A 22,678-nucleotide genomic window follows, 5' to 3' on the forward strand; every position below is an offset into this window, starting at 1 on the left:
TCTGTCTGATTACCAAGCCCCCTTCTCACTTTTCCTCTTTTTCTCACTGCTTCTAATAAACTTTGTAAGAAGATCTTGCCATGTCACTGTTGGATGTTTACTTCTGTTATATTAGTGGCTGGGATTTTATCTCCTAATGACAAGTGAGCCAAGGGAAAGCTATGCAGTGTGCGCTATAAAATCCTGGGCTTTATTTCAAATAATATTATTTGGCTTTTTCGGATAGAACTGTAATGTTACATTTGGATCGCTCTAGGAAACCATTTACCAGCAATATCTACATTTAGTTGGTAACCCGTGTTTATTGTGACCCCCCCCCCCAAAAAATGTTGCAATATGACAAAATGTATGGAAGAGAATTTGTCAGCATTGGATTATCCCAATACAGTAGTTAATGGTATGTTCTATCCAGGCTCAGACTGGCAATTTGTAGACTCAAATGCCAGAGGGGCTGCTGTAAGATGAAATACAGTCACTGGGGCAAATTTACTAACCTCTAAGCTTCGTTCACAGCGCAACACTTCGCCAGGCGTAGATTTGCCAGGACAACACAAATTCACTAAAATCTGAAGTTGCGTCCAGAGCATCGAACACTGGCGAAGTTAGTCACTTCGGCCTTTAGTAAATCTGCCCCACTATGTATTGGGCTGCTGAGGGCTGTTTGAACCTCTCTGTACTCTGCATTTAGAGTGCCAGACCTGATTCTTTTGTATTAGAGTGGCTCCAGGGGTGCAGCAACCTCCGAGTTACCAGTGGCAGCAAAAATCATCAATGGAGCTTTAGTGCAGAGAGCATAATTGTGGACCCATTCTGCACAAGAATGGCATGCTGACTGGCACAGCTGGGCACCAGGCTAGACTACTTCTTTTCTGATGTTATTTCCGATGTTATGTTTTTAAAAGGAAAGGCCATTGAGCTTCCACTGTTCTGAAGATCTGCCCTAACCATTCAGCCTTTTGCATTACTAGACTTTAATGTTGGGGAAAAAAGTGATGCTGTTCTATAGCTAGGGAGAATCTCTAAGCCAATACAAACAAAATGGCAGCTCCCCAAAACTTTTCACAATATGGAATCTCTAGGCCTTGTTGCACAGCAGCTGTATATCAGACATATACATATACATTAAAGGAAAACTAAAACAATGCCATATTTTATATAAGGAACTTATTTAGCTTCTCAATAGCAGCAATGATCCAGGACTTCAACCCTGGCACAGGGGGGGGGGTCACCATCTTGGAAAGTGTCTGCGACATTCACATGCTCAGTGGGCAGAGGTCGTTGCAAATTATTAAGCAGAAATTAGGTTTGCCTGTAATATAAACTGATGCTACAAGACTGATTATTAAGTTCTGATGCTAGTTGCACTTGCACTGGTTTCTGTGCTGCCATGTAGTAATTATCTGTATCCAGTGTCGGACTGGCCCACAGGGATACCAGGAAACTGGTTTACAGAGTTTACACACAGTAAGAACTGTTTATTTGGTCTTAATGTTTTTTCCCCCATTCAGTTAGTTTCATCATGTCCAGTAGTACCCTCTCTTTCAGGTTTTCCAGTGCATATATAGTTATACATATAGTGCATGTATAGTAATGCATGTCACTTTCTCTTCTTCATCCAGGACTTTCTACAAGGTGACTGTAGCCAAGCAAAGAATAAGTTGGGCTGGACACCAAAAGTCTCCTTTGATGTGAGTATTTCATTGCACCCCATATCCATGGTGTTTGTGCCCATGAGTTGGCCAGTCTGGTTGGTTTTCACGTTGCTTTTAGATTTGCTAAGTATTATGGAATGTTCTGGACAAATATGATTGGCATTACCCAGTGGTGTAACTAGATGTTATTGAGCCTGACAGCAAATTAATTTTAGGGCCCCCAAAAAATGCAGAGGTTGTCCTGTTTCACCAATACATATTAAAATTACTCATTAATGATTGCTTCACGGGGCCCCCTATACGTTCTGGGCCCCCCTTCAGCCACAGGGTCGGCTTCCTCTGTAGATACTCCCCTGGCGTTGTCAGTTAAACTAAAGCATTGAATATCTGCTTTCAGGCATAACAGTGGCACATGTATGGTATTAGCATTTCTGCACCAGGCCTGGACTGGCAGATGCCAGAGGGGATGCTGTAAGATGCCATAGACAGTCACTATTGGGCTGGTGGGGACTGTTTGGGCCTGTGTACTTTAAATGCCAGGGCCTATTTTGAACACCAGTCCAGATCTGCAGTGCACAGACCCTTCCTTTATCCTATCTAAAGGCTGAAGGCAATCATTTTCTGCTGTGTCGTTCCCCAGCTGAGCTTAATATGAGAAACCAGCAATCTGCTCATCAGAGTACATCTTTCTACTGTCTACTTTAGTCTCTATTACTGGACTAATGTTTACAAACACACCTACACACACATTCAGATAATATAGAGGGCCATGCTTTTGAAAGGGTTTAAAACAAGCTCTTGTCTCCTTGTTGCTGAATAACAAACCCTCAAAAAATATTGCACAACCAATGCACCAATAGAACCAATATAGAATGTTGGCAATGTTGTCACTGGGATAGTGTCCCCTCACACTCAAAAACATGACTTGAGTCAAGACTTGATTATTTTTCAGATTCTAGTTGTGATGTTCCATCACATGTTGTGATCATTCGAGCAATGGCAAAACAAGTTACTGGGCCTCGCTACAAACCCCCAGCAGGCTCTGGTCTGGGTGTGTTACTATTTTTACACGCCTGCAACCTAGTTTCTTTTGCTATGACACATGTACCCCAATTCTCCAAACTAGTTCTGTAACCCAATGCCTTTTTCTATCTGAATAATGTAACATATTTTATGGAATGTAAAGTCCACTACCCATTTTAAAGTTCTACCCCACCGTGAGGCCTCAGTCTTGGGTTTTCACTTGTCCTTCCCTTTTTGCTACGTCTGACCAAGTTCTGTATAAAAGCTTTCTTACAGATTTTTTTTTTTTTGAAGGGGAGTAAAGCTTAATATTTTTTATATACTGCAGACACACACACACCAATATATTTGTGTGTGTGTGTGAATACATATAATTTATATTCTGTTCTCTGACATTAATTTATTACTCAACTAAAAGTTTTATGGAGTTCAGCTTTTACAACTTATTATGTGAAGTTTCACGTAGAACAAAATCTGCTTTCTGTGTGCCTGTTCTTTGTGAGTCCCTTGGTGTTTTCTGTGACTATAATGGTTCCCTCACTCCTAACTCATTCTTCTCTGCTTTCCGTGGGACCTGTAAAGGGCTGCTCAGGTTTTTGAGGGTCCTGAACAAAATATGAACAAACTCAGAGAGTTGGCTCTTACTTATTTCTGCCTCTCCCCCTTCTCCTTCTCAACTATGAATGTTACAAAGGGCTTTTATAACCAGGGGACATGCCTTTATTTTCCTGCAGGAACTGGTTAAAGAGATGGTTGAATCTGATGTCAAACTGATGGCGACCAATCCCAATGCCTAAGCATTGCATGAATATGGCACAGCAGCCTGATAAACCTTTGGACCTTAAGTAATCCCCCAATCACAAATGCACAAGAGAAATGTGTATGGAAGTTCTGACCTCAATGAATATTTAATCGTACTCACACTGGAAACATGGGATTTTCTGGCATTTGATTTCCCTCGTCTGTCAGAAGAGGGATATGTAAGGTGTCCTTATCCCCCAACTTGCCTTTTTATTTGATTGCCCATAATATGCAGGTGGATGCTGAAGATGTTCTATAATTATTATTAAGCGGTTAATGCACCTTGTGGGTTTCTAGTTGTTTCATAGGCTTTCTTCTTTCTTAATAAACTTCATTTCTACCAAACAAAAAAGTGTCATTATATTTGCTTCCTTTTTGAAATCAAAGTAAATGTCCTGTATGCAGCATCAGTGGCTAGGAAGTCAAAAAAGAGAAAAGAAAGAAAGATGGAAAGAAAATTGGAAGGAAGGAAGGAAGGAAGGAAGGAAGGAAGGAAAAAGAAAGGAAAAAAAGAGAAAGAAAGAGAAAAAAATGAAAGAAAGAGAAAAAGAAATTAAGAGAAAAAGAAATTAAGAGAAAAAGAAAAAAGAAAGAGAGAAATAAAGAATGAAAGACAGAAAGAGAGAAAGAGAGAAAGAAAGAAAGAAAGAAAGAAAGAAAGAAAGAAAGAAAGAAAGAAAGAAAGAAAGAAAGAAAGAAAGAAAGAAAAGAGAGAATTTCCTGAATGGGTTAACATAAAACCCATGGAAAGAGCTTTTTATGCTCTCCATTTTGCACTATTTAGCCTAAGCTCTTCTGCAATAAAGCCCTCTTTCAAACAGAGTTTCTGCTTTATATATATACGCACAGAAGATTAAGGTTGGCTTGAAAGCAGCATCTAAGTCCAGTCCAGGAGTAGGTGACAAAAGGCTCCTCTATCCCCAGAATTGAGTTCCTGCAGAATAGCGCCATTCATGGGCCTTCCTGTTTCTCCTTTCTATAATTAGCCACAGGATCGTGAAGCTGCTCTGAAGAAGGCAGAAAGTCTATACCTACCAACTGTAAGCTTAATAAATGGCATTGCGCTTTCTTGCCAAGGCACCCGGGTTATACGGAGGTCATTAAGACCATGGTCTGGGATCTGCCATGACTTTCCCACTTTGCTTCCATTCATGTCTTACCTTGAGGCCAGGAAAACCCAGGATGAAATAGTAAACCAGATGTTATTATGTGTATTTGCTGAAGTCAAAACACGCAGTCCCTTAAGAAGCCATACTTAACTGTAAGGGTAAACAGCTATAAAGAAGGAACACAAAACAATTATTGATTTTGGCACCTTTGCCTATAACTCATGTGACTCACCTGTACTACTAAATCATTCTTACTAAGGGACATCGCTGCAAAGGCATTTAATGAATACAGATTTCAGGAGCTGATTTACTAAAAGTGGAATTGGGGGATCCTCAAGGATCCCTAGTTGCACATTTAACACTTTCCTGACCGTCATGGAAAATTGGCTTAGTGGCTGAGCTTTATACCTTTCAATAAGTGCCATAATTTTTAATGGGGGGGAGGAACACTGACTGCAGTTTATAGTAGCTCTAAATGGCCATGCGACTGCATAATATACTATATACTATTAGTCTGCACACATTGTCCATAAAAAAGTACATTGCACAATTCCATATAAAGAAATGTTTCTACTGCATATAAACATACTGTGTATCTCTCTTCTCTTTCTGCCTATCAGGGCTTACAGCTCAGGCAGGAGGCATTGCACTGAGGAATAGCAATACCTTCTGTCTGTCAGCGCTATGTGATGTTCGTATGCACCACCTGTATCAAGCACATGACCTAATAATAGAAACAAAAACATTTTGTACAATTATTTTAAAGGCAATAAAAATCCAGTCTTACAGGCCTTATGTTTGACCTTTGACCTGGAAGTTCCAACAGCAACAGACCGTAATGAATTCGCAATATCGGGGGGGGGGGGGACAAGATTTACATTACTTTTGAAGAGATTATTGGCACTTTTTATGCTAGAGTAGAGGAACCAAATTCTGTACCTTTTTTTTTTTTAGTTGCGTTTTTTGCAGCAGTATGTGTCACTTTGTGATGGGGATTTTAGATTTACCCTTTAAAGCTGTACACTGCAAGGCTAACTGGGATTAACATTTCCAACATTGTTGCTTGGGATGCCTGCGGCTGGTTTAACAACGAGTGAAAGCCCTAAGAAGGCTCAGCTAAGGTAGAAAAAACAGAACTGACATTTGAATTCTTAATATGACAAAGCCAAAGTTTTCTCTAATAATGAAATAGTATTACATTTAGTGTTAACTATGTGTTGGGAAGTGTCCCTTTAAATAATCAGCATATCCCAAAAGTTTAGGCCATAAAAGAATGATTCCATTTGCAACAGAGTGGAGCTCCGGAGAAGAGAGAGGTTCCTTTGTGCAGTTCTTGGCCGTGGGATCATGATGCAGAGTCTTACAGGGGAATTCTATGTCCTGGACTTCTATTTAGCAACACCTGGGCTGAAGAGCTCGTGTCCTCAGAGGACACCTTGGTGAAAGTGCTGCAGGGCCTTAGGTCAGTACTGTTCCGACTAATGAAAAACAGATGCCTGGACTCATGGATCATGGGGTTCCAAACATGAAACACACAACACCTTGTATTCTCTACACACAGGTGTACACACACAGGCTTCATTTCATTTGCAAATTGTGAGTGGCACACCTATTGCAGCATGGCCACTTACCTTTAGCCATTATTAGAAACTTGGAAGAGGAGTGTAGGAACTGTATTTAATATGGCAATTATATGTCAGTTTGACTGAGACGTCATCAAATACATCTTTAGATATGCTTTCACTGTTAAGCAAATACTTGCTTATATATTACTTTATTTATGAGTGTACACCAACTAGTGTACAAGCTATTGGCCACTGACTAAATTATGGCCACATTTACATGGAATGAGGCAAACTCTGCCTTACGTAGCAGCTTATATCTCACTGCCAGCATGTTTAGATTTGCCTGTGGTACTTGTTTAGTTACTAAGGGAAAATATAGTGTTCTGTCTTTTTAGGGGGAAGAGTTAAACAACAATTAATGTTAAGAGCAAGAAGTGCACCCACTGCTTTGTCTTAAGGCTGTTTGGGCTTGGTGTCCAGCTGTCTGAGCGATTATCACCAGCTCTTTATATATAAATAAATATATATATTTATATATATATTATATAGGGTTATAAATAATGAAGTAATTAGACCACAGCAAAATCATTTTAGGGCCCCCTAAACTAGGAGTGGGTCATAGTTTATGAACATATATTGAAACTGTTCATCAGTCAGTATCCCACTGAGCCCCTATATCTCCTGGTCCTCCAGCATTCACAGGGTTACACTCCTGGTTACAGCGTCGGACTGGGGGAGGGGGTCTGGGCCCACCAGAGCTGCTGCATTGAGGGGGCTGATATTTTTGAGCTATGTATATCTTTATTCAACAGCTCTCCGGATTGCAATTTCAGCAATCTTGTTGCTAGGGTCCTAATTGCACTAGCAACCAAACATTAAGTTGAATAAGCCTCTGAAATATGAATAAAAGGTGACCTGAATCGACAGATGAGTTAAAAAAAAAACCAACAATATATTTTAACGTTACAGAGCATTTGTTTCTTAGATGGGGTTAGTGACCCCAGCGTCGGACTGGGCCGGCGGGACACGGGGAGAAAACCCGGTGGGCCCCGGCCCTCGTGGGCCCCCGCTGACCCAGGTCCACTGCTGGAAACTTCTACTTCTAAATGCGGCACTCTTGCGTAGCCCCTCCCCCTCGCACGTGAGAGCAGGCACATGCAAACTCGGCCCACAAAATGTATGTGCTGGGGGGGTGGTTTGCGATTTGTGGTGGTGGCCCTTGCGACTGGGGGGCCCACAGGCAGCAGCCCCGGTGGGCCCCGGACACCCCAGTCCGACACTGAGTGACCCCCATCTGAAAGCTGGAATAATTCACTATAAAAATGAAAAATCAAGGCCAATTGAAAAGTTGCTTAGAATTAAACATTCAATAACATACTGAAAGAAGGTGAACCAGCTCTTTATTTGCTCTTTTAGTAGACTTAAAGGGGTGGTTCACCTTTGAGTTAAGTTTTAGTATACTGTATTATAGAATGGCTATTTCTAAGCAACTTTTCAATTGGCTTTTATGTTGTCTTTTTTATACTTTTTGAGTTATTTGCCCTCTTCTTCTGACACTTTCCAGCTTTGAAATGGGGGTCACTGACCCCATCTAAAAACCAATACAAATGTATTGTTATTGCTACTCTTTAGGACTCATCTTTCTATTCAGTCCTCTCCTATTTATATTCCAGTCTCTTATTCAAATCAGTGTGTGGTTCCTACGGTAATTTGGACCCTAGCAAACAGATTGCTGCAAACTGAAGAGCTGCTAAATAAAAAGCTAAGTAACTCAAAAACCACAAATAATAAAAAGCATTAAAGGGATACTGTCATGGGAAAAAAAAAAAATTTCAAAATGAATCAGTTAATAGTGCTGCTCCAGCAGAATTCTGCATTGTAATCCTGGAATGCTGTCCCACTGCCCTCCCCGATCATTGCAAAGTAAGTATAAGGGCAGGACTATACGGCCGATTCCGCCTTGATCCAGTGCGCTGCGCAAAATCACAGGCGTTATGTCGGATGCAACGGAAATAAGGTAAGTAATTCAATTGTCAGATCGTGTCGCAGCATTGATGCAACACAATATGACTGTCGGATGCAGACACTGCACACTGTGACACCATCAGACACTGCCATTACTTACCTTATTTGTGTCGCATCCTGCGATTTTGCGCAGCGCGGCGGAATTGGCCGTGTGGTCCTGCCCTTAGATGTGCTGGGGGAGGGAAGGAGAAGGTGGATGGGTGAACGAGTGGGCAGCATAGGGAACTTCTTTGGAGGGTTAGTAGTCCTGGCAGGCCTCCCTGCTTGTAAACACTCACCTAACTGCCCCTTCTACATATATGTCTGCGTATTAGTTTTCAGGTATCTTACACCCAGGTGCTGGCAGTGGCCCAAACTGTGCCCAATGCCTCCCAGCTTTATGTATTCTCAGTGCTGCCCTCTCACTGACCCTAGTAGTCCCATTCCCGCCACACACACAGGCTGAGGGAGAAGAGCTTGGAGGGGTTACAGCGCTGGCTCAGTGTTACCTTGTATGACATTCCCTTACCTTGTCCCATAGAGATATGCTCGTGAGTCTCTGCTGTACAGGAACAAGAGTTATTCGCTACAAATGTATCTGCAGGCAATTATCAACACCCTCCCACCTCCTGAACTTGTCAGTGCAGGAGGCTATGAGGAGTAATAACTCAGCGCCTGGATCTTCCCTGCTGAGCAGCCAGCAGCACCCTCACACAAACCACTCCCTCTGCCCCAACCCTGCTGACAGAAGTCTGGACACAGCAGGCACCCATAGTTACCAAATTCTTAACACTTACCTATTGTGAGGAACAGCCTAATCACCTCATGAACAATCTGCTCTAGAAATGCTGGGAAGTCTGCAAATAGGAGAGATGGGGGGCAGAAAGCTGGGGGTCACCACAAGTTCTTCCAGAATATTTTATTGGCTTGAATCTCCCAGCATTCCTCCCCAGGCAATCAAACATTAGAGCATGCTGGGAATTGTAGTCCAGCAAAGTCTGGACATCCCAGGATTAAGAACCAGAGCCTTTGAACTTAAAACAATATTTTCCTGTATGTGTAACACTGCGACGACTTAATAGACTCACACTACAGTTGTTGGGTCTCAAATGGGCACTCAAAGAAAAACTTTACCCCCAAAATGAATATTTAAGCAACAGATTGGTTTGTGTGCACCGTGAATTATATGATCCCACGTCCTTATTTTTTAAAATGGTAATTTTCTATTTAGTATTACCCAACTAAAAAAAGTACATTATTATGAAAATGGTTTATTTACATAAAACAGCTATTTTAGGCAATATATTTTTATAGAGACCTACATCGTTCAGGGAGTGTAGTTTTCCTTTAAAGTAAAAAGGGCTGGAAACTGGCAGAAGATGAAGCACAGGCCAGGCCACTGAATAGGGTGCCAAATAAGGCTGCACATTGGGCAGTCCCATTTAGAGGGAATTGCCACTGTCCCGGTATTTTCAGGTACCCCAGTATTTGTCCCTGGCACATGGAAGATGATATAAACCAAAGTAAGTGGCTGGAACTCTGACCTCACGTGTACTTACTTCACTGAGTACCACACTCATGCAACACAGTGCCCTACACTCACGCATGCACTCACCACACTGAGCACCACTCACATGCAACACAGTGCCCTACACTCATACATGCACTCACCTCACTGAGCACCACTCACATGCAACACAGTGCCCTACACTCACAAATGCACTTACCTCATTGAGTACCACTCACATGCAACACAGTGCCCTCACCTCACTGAGCACCACTCACGTGCAACATGGTGTCCCACACTCACCTCACTGAGTACTATTCACATGCACTCACCTCACCGAGTACCACTCACAGGCAACACATTGCCCTACACTCACACATGCACTCACCTCACTGAGTACCATTTACATACAGCACAGTGCCCCACACGTACTCCACTCACTCTATACAGTGCGCTACACATGTGCACTAACCTCACTGAGTACCACTCACACCCTATACAGTGCTCTAAATACATGCACTAACCTCACTGAGTACCACTCACACGCTATACAGTGCTCTACACACACACTAACGTCACTGAGTACCACTCACACTCTGAGCAGTGCCCTACACACGCACATACTTTAACCTCACTGAGTGCTTCTTGCACTATATACTGTGCTGCACATGCACTAACCTCACTGATTATTACTAGCACTCTGTACAGTGTACCTGCACCCATATGCTATCCTTACAGAGTACAAATTTTAATTTTATTCTACAAATGCACTAACCTTACCAGGCCCGGATTATCAATCTGTGGCTTCTGGCTAATGCCAGAATGGCTACTGTAAATTGCCATAGACAGTCACTATTTCTTGGGCTGTTTGGGCTGCTTTGTGGCCTTTTTGGGCTTCTCTGTACCTGAAATGCAAAGGCCTATTTTGAATCTCAGTCCAGACCTGAACTTCACCCATTCTTACACTTCACAAGAACCGATATTTACTATGGGACAGGACCCCTATATGTAACACCTGAAAGTCCTGTATATGCAGGGCCGGATTTACATAGCGGTGACCCTAGGCCTGCTGCTGTTGGTCGCCCCATCACCTTCCCTTTATTCATGCACATTTTCCTCATCAGGTCTGGAGCACTGGGAATTAGTACACAGGAAATTATAAAAAAAGATTGTATTTCCCACGCATCCCCAGTGTTTCTGAATCACTGTGGATATGGTTGGGTGGCATGCTGCCCCCCTAAAATCCTGCCGCCCTAGGCCTGGGCCTTGGTGGCCTTTCCACAAATCTGGGCCTGTGTATATGGTACATTGAGTGAGGTCACAGAGTACTAAACCCTCACTGTACAACAAATAGGCCTTGTCCCATGCACGAGAGGCAATAAAGTGCCAGTGTGTACTACTCTATACTTACACATGAGCTGATCTCACAGACTGGTTATGTTCACACACTTCAGCAACACCGGGAATCATCACCTGTTTAGAATTTGTGTTGTCCCTGGCATAATGACTTTCATTTCATGAAACTTTATGGTGTTTTCACTTTGTGAAGAAATTGCCTCCGTGACTAAAAATCTGTTTTTTTATGTGATATTAATAACAAAATGAATGCCAGGTCAGACCTGTCCCTACAAGGAAAAATGTGTTATTTATAAGGAAGCAACTATAACTGCCCTCATCTGTATATTGGTAAATATAGTTATTTGTGCCATGGCAGGTATTATCAGCCCTTTTTTTTGGTATATAATTTGGTATATAATCTTTTTTTGCCTTTTTTGTACCTTAAAGTTCTATGGCTAATAACACTGCTAAATATACATATGTGTTAGAAATATGGAGAAGGTTCCTCAGGGAGCAAGTGATTATAGCCAGTGTCGGACCTGGGCCCTGGTGTCAGTGGGCCCTCATGCTGCTAAACATATGGCCTAATTCATGGCCATTCCCTATTTCTATGAGAACAAAGAGGCTAAATAGATGGAATTACAGATTATAGTATGTAAAGAAGAATAATAGTACTAAGAGTGGGCTAAGGCTTTTTTGGTGGACCCAGTCAGACACTGATTATAGCCAATGAGGAGATTCCTCCAGTGAGAACACCCAGCACTAAGGGCCAGGGCAGCCATCAGGGGGGTACAAGGGGGGAGAGTTGTAGGGGGCCCCGAGGGTAAAGGGGGCCCAGCCACGCCGCAATTTCTTGATTAGTCGGGCCTCCCTGCTTTCTGAGAGCTGCTGACTTCGGGAAGGCAGGGCGAGAGCACAAGGAGAGGTATCTTCTGTCCATTACTTCCCCTTATTGGTCACTGAGTTTAAGTCCCGGTTGAGCTGCTCAGGATTGGATAGCTGAGGTTTGAACTTCTTCTCCAGATCATCCAATCACCATGCAGCTTTACCAGGACTTGAAATTCTGTGACCAATAAGGGAACAAAATGCTGTCACTGGAAGAAGATACAGCCACCGGTGCTCCCCTTCTCCCTTCTGTAGTTGGCAGCTCACTGACAGCAGGTGGGCCACACTAATGAAGTAAGTGTAACATGGCACCCTGTGGTGTGGTGGGGCCCTGGGCACCAAATTGTTTTTAAACTTCTGGGGGGGGGCAAGTTTTTTTACATGGACGTTTAAGGGGGGCCCTGGCCACCAATTTTCTTATAACTGGGGGGGCTGGCCACCATTTTTTTCCCCTGTGGGGTCCTAGCCACCAATATTTTTTAATGGCGGGCCCTGACCACTAATTTTTTTTTTCAATGGAGGGGCCCTGACCACCAATATTTTTTTATTTTTTTTTATTAACATGTGGGAACCATAGCCACCAATGGGTTTTTTTTTTAGTGGAGGGTGTGGGGTGGGGAGGACGAACCTGTAGGTGGGGCTTGTGGTGGGCGCAGCCCAGGGGCCCCAGGAAATTTTTTCATATGGGGCCCTGCAATTTCTGATGGCGACCCTGCTAAGGGTCCCCTACTTCTGAGGGGGGAGGGGTGGCTGGAATTAAACTCACAACTGACGTCAGAAGATGATAAAGAAGCAGCACAATAACAAATGCCTGTGATGCAGGAAATGAATGTGTAGCATCAGACTGTGAATTCATTATAAATAAGCAGTGATTATGAATGACATAATTCCTAAACATTTCAAAGTGTCCGCCTGTTCCATCGGTGCCCCTATTATTATTATTATTATCATTATTATTATTGTGTGCGGCAGGACATCCTCTCTCTCCTCTGACCCCCGGCTCTTGCCTGTCTCCCAGCGCCCTGAAAAATGACTCCGAGCCGCGCTGATTGAATTGGATTCCTTCCTGAGCTCTCGCACAGAGCCATCAATCCTACCTTAACGCGACGGCTGTTATAGCTCGGCAATGGAATGAGCGGCTTTATAGGACTAATCTCAAGGACAACTAGCGGGTCGCTTTCAGCTACACAGCGCCCACCCCTGCCGACTCTCTGCCCCTCCACCCTGTGTCCTGGGGGCAGGTAGGGGCCATACTTTTGGAAAACCGAATATATACTTGATAGACATAGTTTTAAAGATATACTGACACCAGGAATTAAACCTTTTTTTACATCATAATATTGTCTTTGTATGCTATTTATTGCTATTTTGCAATAAAAGTATTTACATATGCTTTTACATTACCCATCTGATCCCCCATATTCCTGTGTGAGGGGGCTGCCTTATTTGTGCAGCAGTAGTCTAGCATTAGAAACTCTAACGGTCAGGGGACAGTCAGGTTGGCAAAACAGTCAGGTTTAGGAATTGCAAGTGACAATTACTTACAAAATCAGCCCTATCAGTGAAAAACAATCAACATGCTCTATAGATAACTTTTGATGTGCATTAATATTTTGAATAATATTTTTTTAGTATCAGTATCACTTTAAGATGTTGTACCGTGTTAGCCATTGAAAAAATGCAGAAAAAGTAAAGTTTGGTGATACCTTTAATTGACTAACTGAATAAGTAACAACTGCAAGCTTTTGGAGCACACAGGCCCCTTGGTCAGGCCAAAAAAAAATAAGGGGGGTCTGAGGAAGGGGGTCTGTGTGGTCCAAAAGCTGATAGACAGACAGACAGACAGACAGAAGTAAATTATAACTATATCTGCAACTGTGCTATGGAACACCTAAGCACTATATAAATAATACATAAATAAGTATATGAATAATGTATAATAAACAAGCCTGACTTTCTGTCCTGCACACACAGATATATAAATAGGCACATGGCAACTCACTTTGGGGGAATTTATTAGGGGCAAGAAGTTATGTACAGGGGCATTTATTCTGGCAGCTGGCGCAAGGCTTATTCTAAAAGTTTTGTAATTACACGATTGTCATTTATGGCTTATAGCTATTACATTTCCAATCGATAGATTGATGGATTATTTAACTGTCTGCCATTCGCCGAGAGATGATGATAGATAGATAGATAGATAGATAGATAGATAGATAGATACGCAGAGATTGTGAATATTAAAAAAGAGATAGATCAATTATAGAGAGAGAGAGAGAGATAATCGATAATAGATACGCAGAGATTGTGAATATTAAAATAGATGGATCCATTATAGATAAATTCAAATGAATAGATATAATAATGGTCACAATGTATGTATGTGTGTGTGTGTTCAGCTATATAACTTTGTCTGTCTGATCATCTGCTCAGTACAAACATGCCAAATAAGTACATTCAAATATAAGCCTGAATCTAGTCACATACTATTGGGGATATCGATAAATGCCTCATTATGAATATATCACTAACACAAGTCTTAACAACATTTACACACACACAAAGAATTTACACTGTATAAAAATGGGACAGAATGATAAAATCCAAGTCGTTTCTTTACAGTGGGGTAACTTTCCCCTTGCCCTGCTTTAATTTGTTCCATTCTCCCCTCTGGGGAATTCTTGGCTTTCAAATGGACACCGGGATCAATGTTTTTCCCCATCTATACAAAGGGTCACAACAATTATATAAATGTAAATATTATTCGTTTTTATGTAGGCTCAAGTGGAAATGAGGATGTGCTAATGAAAAATGACCCGGTATAGAGAGGAGTGGATTGGAATCTGGTATAGAAAATGCATGTATAGAAAGTTATAAACGTGAGTCTGGTATAGAATATAAAACCAAGGCCCCTGTATGGAAATGAATGAAAATAAGCCTGACTTACACTGGTCTAAAAGAATTCCAGAGGATCAGGCCCTACATTGACACTATTTGCTCTTTTTTCCATCAGACGCTCATTACTGTCGATACTGGGGTCATTGTCCTTATTTTACTCTCTGTAAAGTGTTCGCTGTCCTATTTTCATTACTGGCTACAAAGTACCGTTGTTACTACCAGACTTGAGACTTTTTACGCCTGTACAGGGGTGACTATCGGTATTCTCTTTGCACGGCTCACTCCCATTACTGTCAATGCCAGGGTCACAGTTGTTACTTTATTTCCCAGGCTGGCTTCCATTACTTTCTCTCCTAGGCTCACTCTGTAGTAGAAAAGAAAATGAAAACCTTTAGGAAGATTTCTGATTTAGCACTCGGATTATTAGTATTTCTTTCCTTGTGACCGCAAAAGCTGTAAATCAAGACTGACGCATCAATTACGATCATATGAAATGAACAACCAAGACAGGCAAAAACATGAACGCGAAGTCTATTAATTTCATGGGGAAATACAGCATTCTGGGAGCAAACATCCTTTTGCTGAAATTAATATGAAGAGAGAGAGATAAAGCAAGGCCACTTGCGCATTGATTGCTCGTTATTGGAGACTGTGGTTAAACCAAAATGGACTTATTAGCGCTATTGGCAGCGCAGGTAACAAACGGCACGCGGGCAGAGATGGGAGCTGCCAATCTGCCTGGCACAGGAACACGGGCTCAGCTATTTGGTTACAATTAGTCACTTGTTTTCCTTCTCTGTTTCACCAGCAGCATTAAACTTTCCTGATGAATGACAAGCGCTATCAGGCAGCTTCCAGCTTGAACACATTCCAGTGCAGCCATCTCTGTACCCAGCCCTGTCCTGAATACCATGGACACACTCTGTGCTGTGTATCAGTGGATCTTACTGCCTCTGCAACTGACTAATGTTTGTCAGGGAGAAGCTGCTGAAATGAGAAATAACTCTTGTGATCCTTTTATTAGCTCACCATAAATATCGCTTTAACGAAGGATCTGGCGAGTTAGAAATCTTTTAGCACTGTAGTTATTAAAGGCTTGGGTTCACTGTTATTACTTTCTATCTCAATATTATTCACCTAGTACTGCCCAACACCCACAAAATCAGTGAACCAGAAATATATTTACGGCCGTGTATGCTCTCAATAAGTCAATTAGAATAGAAAGAAAACATTGAACTAGTTAACCCTCCATTCCAATAAAGGATATAGCTGACATATTGTCAGTATGACTGCTGTTGTGTGCGATACAAATATACTGGGCATCATTATTCCAACGCCACTTTATATTGTCTGTCTATAAATCTGCATTTCTATGTATTAATTTAGGTATCTATGTATATGTCATATGTCTTTCTGCCATTCTATTCATTTAACTATCAGTCACCTATACACCTTACACTCCAGATTCGCTAAATATTGACACATTTACAAATTCCCCATATTAGCTGGAAATACTAAACTGCATCACAAAAATACATTGTGGCTACCAAAGTTTGAAGCAGAAATAGTTTTAATTTAAAAAAAAGGCAAATTATCATCTATCTATCTATCTATCTATCTATCTATCATCTATCTATCCATCTATCTATTTATCATCCATCTATCTATTTTTTTTTTGAAAGGTAAGTTTTATTTCCTTTTGAAACACACATAAATTATACATACATTACAAACAGTTGAGCAGACTGATTATCTCTCTATCTATTTATCTGTCAGTCTATCTATATGCTATTCAATGCGACTGTGGAGTTAATATCGCTTTAAGAAGCAGGTTTTTAAGCTAAGTAAACAAGGAATTGTTGGGGAGGTAATTTCCTCGACAGCCAAAATTAACCCCAAAAATCACCGTATTTTCTATCCCAAAGATAACGAATTTTGTTGCTGCTGTTTAGTAAATCTAGGCCTTTCTATTAATGTAATATATCTGTAACGGATCCATCTATTTTCATATTTAGAATTTCTGGGTCTATCTATCTATCTATCTATCTATCTATCTATCTATCTATCTATCTATCTATCTATCTATCATCTATCCATCTATCTATCCAATCTACACATCTAGCTTTTTTATCCATGTATTATCTATAACCTATTCATCTATTATCTGCCTGTCAGTATAAATAATATCTATCTCTTAGCTGGGGAAGTAGAACAGGTATTAACACAAGCCTATGGCTGAGTAGCCAGCACAACACCAAATCATCCCCACACAGCACCACTATGGTACCCAGTCTGGCAACAAACTCGCTGTTTTACTTTACTTAGTTGGACCTTGGCTTTATGGGAAATAAAATCGCAAGGCAAATATTCCGATGTGTAAGCACAGATGTCTTATTGCTGGTTCTCTGACAAATAAGAACAGTAATAAATTCAAAGACAAAATCAAACACTATTCCTATATATATATATATATATATATATATATATATATATATATATATATATATATATATATATCTATATATATATATATATATATAATCTATATATCTATATCTATATATATCTATATATATATATCTATATATATATATATATATATATATATATATATATATATATATATATATATATATATATATATATATATATATATATATATATATATATATATATATATATATATATATATATATATATATAAATATAGTCACACCTGACTCAGAGTGAAAGGGGGTTCCGGGCAGGGTAGATATAATATAATCAGAAGACAGGGGTACAACAGAATCCCGAGGGACCAGCACAGACCTCCCTACAATTCACTCCTATAAGCACCACTCACCCATCTGAATAAACATCTGCACCCACAGTCACTGATGTGAAACTATTCAGCCCAGTAAATGAAACCTGCCTCCATCATACAGTCTGTTATCAAAAGCCATTTCACTCACAGTCTCAAATAAATGAAATACATTCGACTGTACAAATCTTCACTGACTCTACATTTCCACCGCCACCCACAAAATCCCGACCCTCAAATAACCCAAACACAAAGACGTTAACTATAACTATAACAGCAAAGCAAGAAAGCACTGCTGAAAAAACTGTACCAATATTTCCTGCATAGAATTCTCTTCAGGGGAATGCTCCGGCTATTATTTCGTTTAAAGTCACATTGAAAACTTGGTCATGTTAAAGAATCCACACAGTATTAGAAATTGTTCTTATAACAGGTAACTCCCATTTTTCCCCTTAACCTGCAAGAGTTTAAACCCAGTCATTTGTCTTTGAGACTCCCAGTTATGTAGCAAATAAGATTAATCGAATGTTTTGGCTCCTAGAAGCAAAATAATTTCAACCAACTTTCTAGTATTACAAAATGCCCTATGGATTTCAATTTACTGGTATATTTTTAATTGAAAGCAATATTTCCATACTGTTTATTTTTTATCTTCACTCCTGATTCTGAAACCTTAAAAAAAAAAACCTAAAGCTGAAGCTGAATAGCAGACATGGAGTATATGCTGAGAAAAAAAATAAAAAATATATATATATATATATATATATATATATATATATATATATATATATATATATATATATATATATATATATATAGAGAGAGAGAAATATTGCTTTCAATAGCAATTACAACAAACGAATGTTTGAAAAAATAAATTTTCCTTCAGTATCTAAAAAAGACAAATGGCTTTGAAAGTCTATGAGATGGGAAAATATACGTCTTTACTTATTTAGGTATTTAGGGTATATATATTTGTGAGAAATACATTTCCTGATTAGCCTTGACATCAATTAATACCAATTAATTTTAAGTGCCGTCCTTTAGATAAGAGCGTGTGTTATCTAAAGGGTTAAATAGGTCTTAATGGTTCTAATCAAATGATCATCTTTTAAGCAGTGATTGACAGGGTGTATCAGTCGCAGTTACTGGATTTATTGCCCTTATCAGAGCTCTATGAATGGGATGGAGACAGCCACGAGATTTAAGTGTGTAAATAAATTATTTTACAGGTAGAACATCTTATCCTGACAAGGGGCAGGCCAGGAATGTCACTTTACTATATACATTTATTAACACATTTAAGGCGATTTTCAATAGATTATCACAGCTAAATAAAGGCAATTAATTTTTTGTTCCCCTCCCACCCCGAAATCAGTTCTATCAGCAACTTAAACGAACACTTAAAAAAAAAGGATTAAAATACAAATATAATTAATTGTTTAAATTACTTGTTTATCTGTAATATTATGTTGAATTCATTGGGACTAATTATGAAAATGATAACGATTTAGGGGCCCAGTGTTTTTACCCACTAGATCATGGAGATATTTTAGCCCATAATTTAAACCAGTTGGGGATCCTGCAAATCATTTGCAATTAATGTTCTGTCCTGTTTAAAATAGAATTAGCTGATATAAATAGGAAATACCTTCAGTTTGTTATTTCTTCATACAAAGTAGCAGACGAGGGTAGCATTCAAATTGAATGGCAATTTATTAAGAAACAAACGGTGCTTAGAGCCTTCGGGATATTTTAAAACAAGAAAACAAATTGATAGATAAAATAGTTTGGATATAAAATCCCTTAATTTTTGTTATGAAAACGCCAATGTTGTGACACATAAGTGTTCTGGTCGCCACTGGCTGTTTTGGTCCACACAATCCAGGTACATTTATTTTTATCTTTAAATAAATTACTATATTGCAATTTACATCTGAGAACAAGTCTATGGAAGCTTGTCATATATATATAATATACGCTCTTAAACACAGGGAAATAATACCTTACGAGATGTATCACAGGCAGATGGAATTTACTTGTTATTTTCCGAGTTTAACACGGTCCCTTTTTAACAAACCAATACACAATTTTGCTGTCTGTACAAAACTAACAAATGTGATATTTTTGGAAAAGGAGGGTGTTTTTTCCTTTCTTTAAAAAAAATCCCTATTAGAAAAAAATTAAAAAATTATTTGTTTTCAGCATTTTGGTCAGAATTTGCTGCAGTCATAGACAAATGCCCCCGAGGTGCGGTACAAGGACTGGCTGGGGGGGAAAGACATCTGACAGCTGCTATTTCCATTCACAGGGGAACTGTTCAATCCCAGTCTTTGCGACTCAAACATCTCTCGCACCGAGTGGAAGTTCTGCTGCTGCCCCGGGTAGGAAGCCCCGGCCAAGTGGCCCAAATCCCCAGTTTGATTGAGATACCAAGAGGGCAATCGGCCCTGGTGAGGGTGCTCCTGGTTGCCATGGCTCAAGGCAGAGGTGGTGGTAGTGATGGAATAGTCAGGTAAGGTCTCTTCCACCGTGGTGGCTGCTGGGGTGTTGGCAGGAGTCAAGTGGCCCGACCTGTCCCCAGAATACAAGCTCATGGCCTGCATATTACAGTGATAGGTCCCTGCCCCACCGCCACTGCTGCTGCCCTGACTGCAGGGGGGACTGTAGATGGAGCCCTGACTTGGGGAATAGGTGAGGGACAAGGAGGGGGCGATACCTGTCCTGGAAGAAGAGATGAGGGGAGAAGGGAGTTCTCCTGAGCCCTGGGGGGAGCCCCTGAGGGAGGTCATGATGTTATCCACGCTGAAACCCTGGCTGTGGTGGTGGTGCTGCTGCTGGTGCGGGTGGTGAGACTCTGCAGCCTCCAGACTCATGGACCTGTTGGACGGGATGCTGTGGGGGCTGCCACTGGACATGCTGCTGCTGCTGTCCGGACTCTCTATCTTGGGCACGGCGCTGAGTGCAGGAGACATAGACTGGGGAGGAGACGAGGTGCCGTTCTCGGTCTTTATATCCTGAATCCTAACTGGCTGGGAGCTGCCGTCCTGCTCCGCTTGGGCCTGGTTCTGCTGCTGGCGCTGTTGTTGCGCGGCTGCGGACTGGCTGCCATTATGCTCTTTCAGAAGACGCTCTTTGTCCTCCTTGGTGGCATCTTTGGACACATCTTTTTTCTTGAACCTGCGCCTCCTCCTCAGAAAGCTTCCATTCTCAAACATGTTGTAAGAGTCCGGGTCCAGGGTCCAGTAGCTGCCCTTGCCTGGCTTCTTGTCGTCTCTTGGCACCTTGACAAAGCACTCGTTGAGGGACAGGTTGTGCCGGATACTGTTCTGCCAGCCCTGCTTGTTGTCCCGGTAGAAGGGGAACCTCTCCATGATGAACTGGTAGATGCCATTCAGGGTGATCTTCTTGTCGGGGGCGTTCTGGATGGCCATGGTGATGAGGGCGATGTAACTGTAGGGGGGCTTCACCATGTCCTTGGGCTGTGGCTGGGGGGTGTAGGGCCCATAGGCTCTGGCCATGCCGGCCTGGTACTGTTCATGTGCGGGGTGTGAGTACATACTCATGGGGGCAGCCATGCCCGTGTAGCCTCCTCCTGCCGCTGCCGCCGCTGCAGCCGCCCTGTAGTAACTCTGCTCCCCGCTGAGGTAGGGCACAACTCCCAGGGAGTTGGGGCTGGACACCGAGTAGCGCGCCTGCATGGCTCCTCCGCCTCCTCCTGCAGCAGCGGGCACTGCCAGCCCCGGGCACACTCAGATGGGCACAGCAATAGGAACAAGAGGCATGCACACCCACCGCTCCGACAGTTCCTGCTGCTGCTGCTGGGAATAGGGGAAGCGCTGAAGGCAGAAGACTCTTTGGAAGCGCAGTTTGTCTCACACGGCTCCGGACCTCTGGCTGTGTGACAGATGTGCTGGAAGCTCAGTTCCCTCGCAGCCCTGGTATGTGGCAGTGCGGGAGTGGGAGGCAGCGGTGAAGTTGGCCCCGTGCTGTGGGGGTGGGGGCGCTGCACTCAGGCGCTGGCAGGCTCGGGGCACTTCGGGAAAACTTTGCGAGTTTGGAGCATCAGTCAGCGGCCAGGGACTTTTCTACAGCGCTCTACTCAGACTCGAGCCCCGCCCACTCAGAGGGAGTCGACCAATCAGAGAGCAACAGCCGGCCTGTGAATGGAAAAAACACAGACACCAACACTGACACAGAGGGCAGCTCCAGCGGCAGCGGCAGGAACTGAGACACCGACCCGCCCAGCACCCGGGAACCAAGGGTCACACCCAGGGCACACTCAGCCCACCATGATGCCCATGATGCTCTCGGCTAGGGTGTACGAATCATCGTTCCCTTTGTGTGTTATAGCTAGTGAGGTGTCTCATTATCTCCTAGTCATACAGTAAAGTATATAGGCTCAATACCACAAACTGCAATTATAGATAGAAAATGTTCTTTTAAAAAGTTATAGGCGAGACCTGTCTCATTGTGTTACTGATTGACATCCAATATTCCCCCCGCCAAATAGACTGTGCCACCTGGATGCGCCGCCTCACGCCTGCTACCCTATAGGCATCTGCCTGCAGCCTCGTATTGGCCCACACCATCTTCTTATTGCAAGGGGAGCTCAGGGAATATGGAAAATGTTCAAATCCTAGAGACAATGACACTCACTCACTTACACAAACATCAATTGCCCAGGGTATAAGAGTGATTCTTTCACTTGTGCTAATATATTATAAGCCCCAATAACAAATAGACAATATGGGGGTCGTGACTGGCCTTTCTCTACTGGTTGTGCTTATACACCTCCTCCAGCTTCTGGCGCGGAACAAGTGGGAAAGTTGTGTCCGAATAATTTCCAGAGTACAATACAAATACAATGGATGTCTTGTGTGATCAACATATAGATTTGTTTGTTTGTTGGGGGCGCGGGGAGTCCTGTGCTAAATGCCCTCACTCATCACTGACAATCCAACTAGAGCTAATTAAATGCCATTGACAAATGTCAAGCCCAAGTGTGAACGTTTGGACTCTTCCTAAATTGGTTTGTGTGTGTCGGGCTCCTCACCTCCTGTGTTTAATCTACAGAGAGATTTCTTTTGGGAGGA

General features: G+C 41.9%; 2 protein-coding genes across 2 annotated transcripts in view; one reads left to right on the forward strand and one right to left on the reverse strand.

Annotated features, from left to right (window-relative positions):
- Positions 1-3,821, forward strand: part of gmds.L (GDP-mannose 4,6-dehydratase L homeolog) — a 347,082-nt gene extending 343,261 nt beyond the window's left edge. Inside the window, exons 10-11 of the mRNA NM_001086883.1 lie at positions 1,620-1,688; positions 3,410-3,821. Of these exons, the coding sequence (NP_001080352.1) occupies positions 1,620-1,688; positions 3,410-3,472 (132 nt within the window). The 3' untranslated portion in view covers positions 3,473-3,821. The remainder of the gene's footprint in view (positions 1-1,619; positions 1,689-3,409) is intronic.
- Positions 3,822-19,279: 15,458 nt separating this feature from the next.
- On the reverse strand, positions 19,280-21,630 carry foxc1.L (forkhead box C1 L homeolog). The gene is given in 1 exon segment (NM_001096377.1): positions 19,280-21,630. A coding segment is annotated over 1 exon segment (1,488 nt). The 5' UTR covers positions 21,284-21,630; the 3' UTR covers positions 19,280-19,795.
- Positions 21,631-22,678: the final 1,048 nt, after the last annotated feature.

Source organism: Xenopus laevis, chromosome 6L (genome assembly GCF_017654675.1).
Source record: "Xenopus laevis strain J_2021 chromosome 6L, Xenopus_laevis_v10.1, whole genome shotgun sequence".
In the NCBI taxonomy this organism is placed as follows: Eukaryota; Metazoa; Chordata; class Amphibia; order Anura; family Pipidae; genus Xenopus; species Xenopus laevis.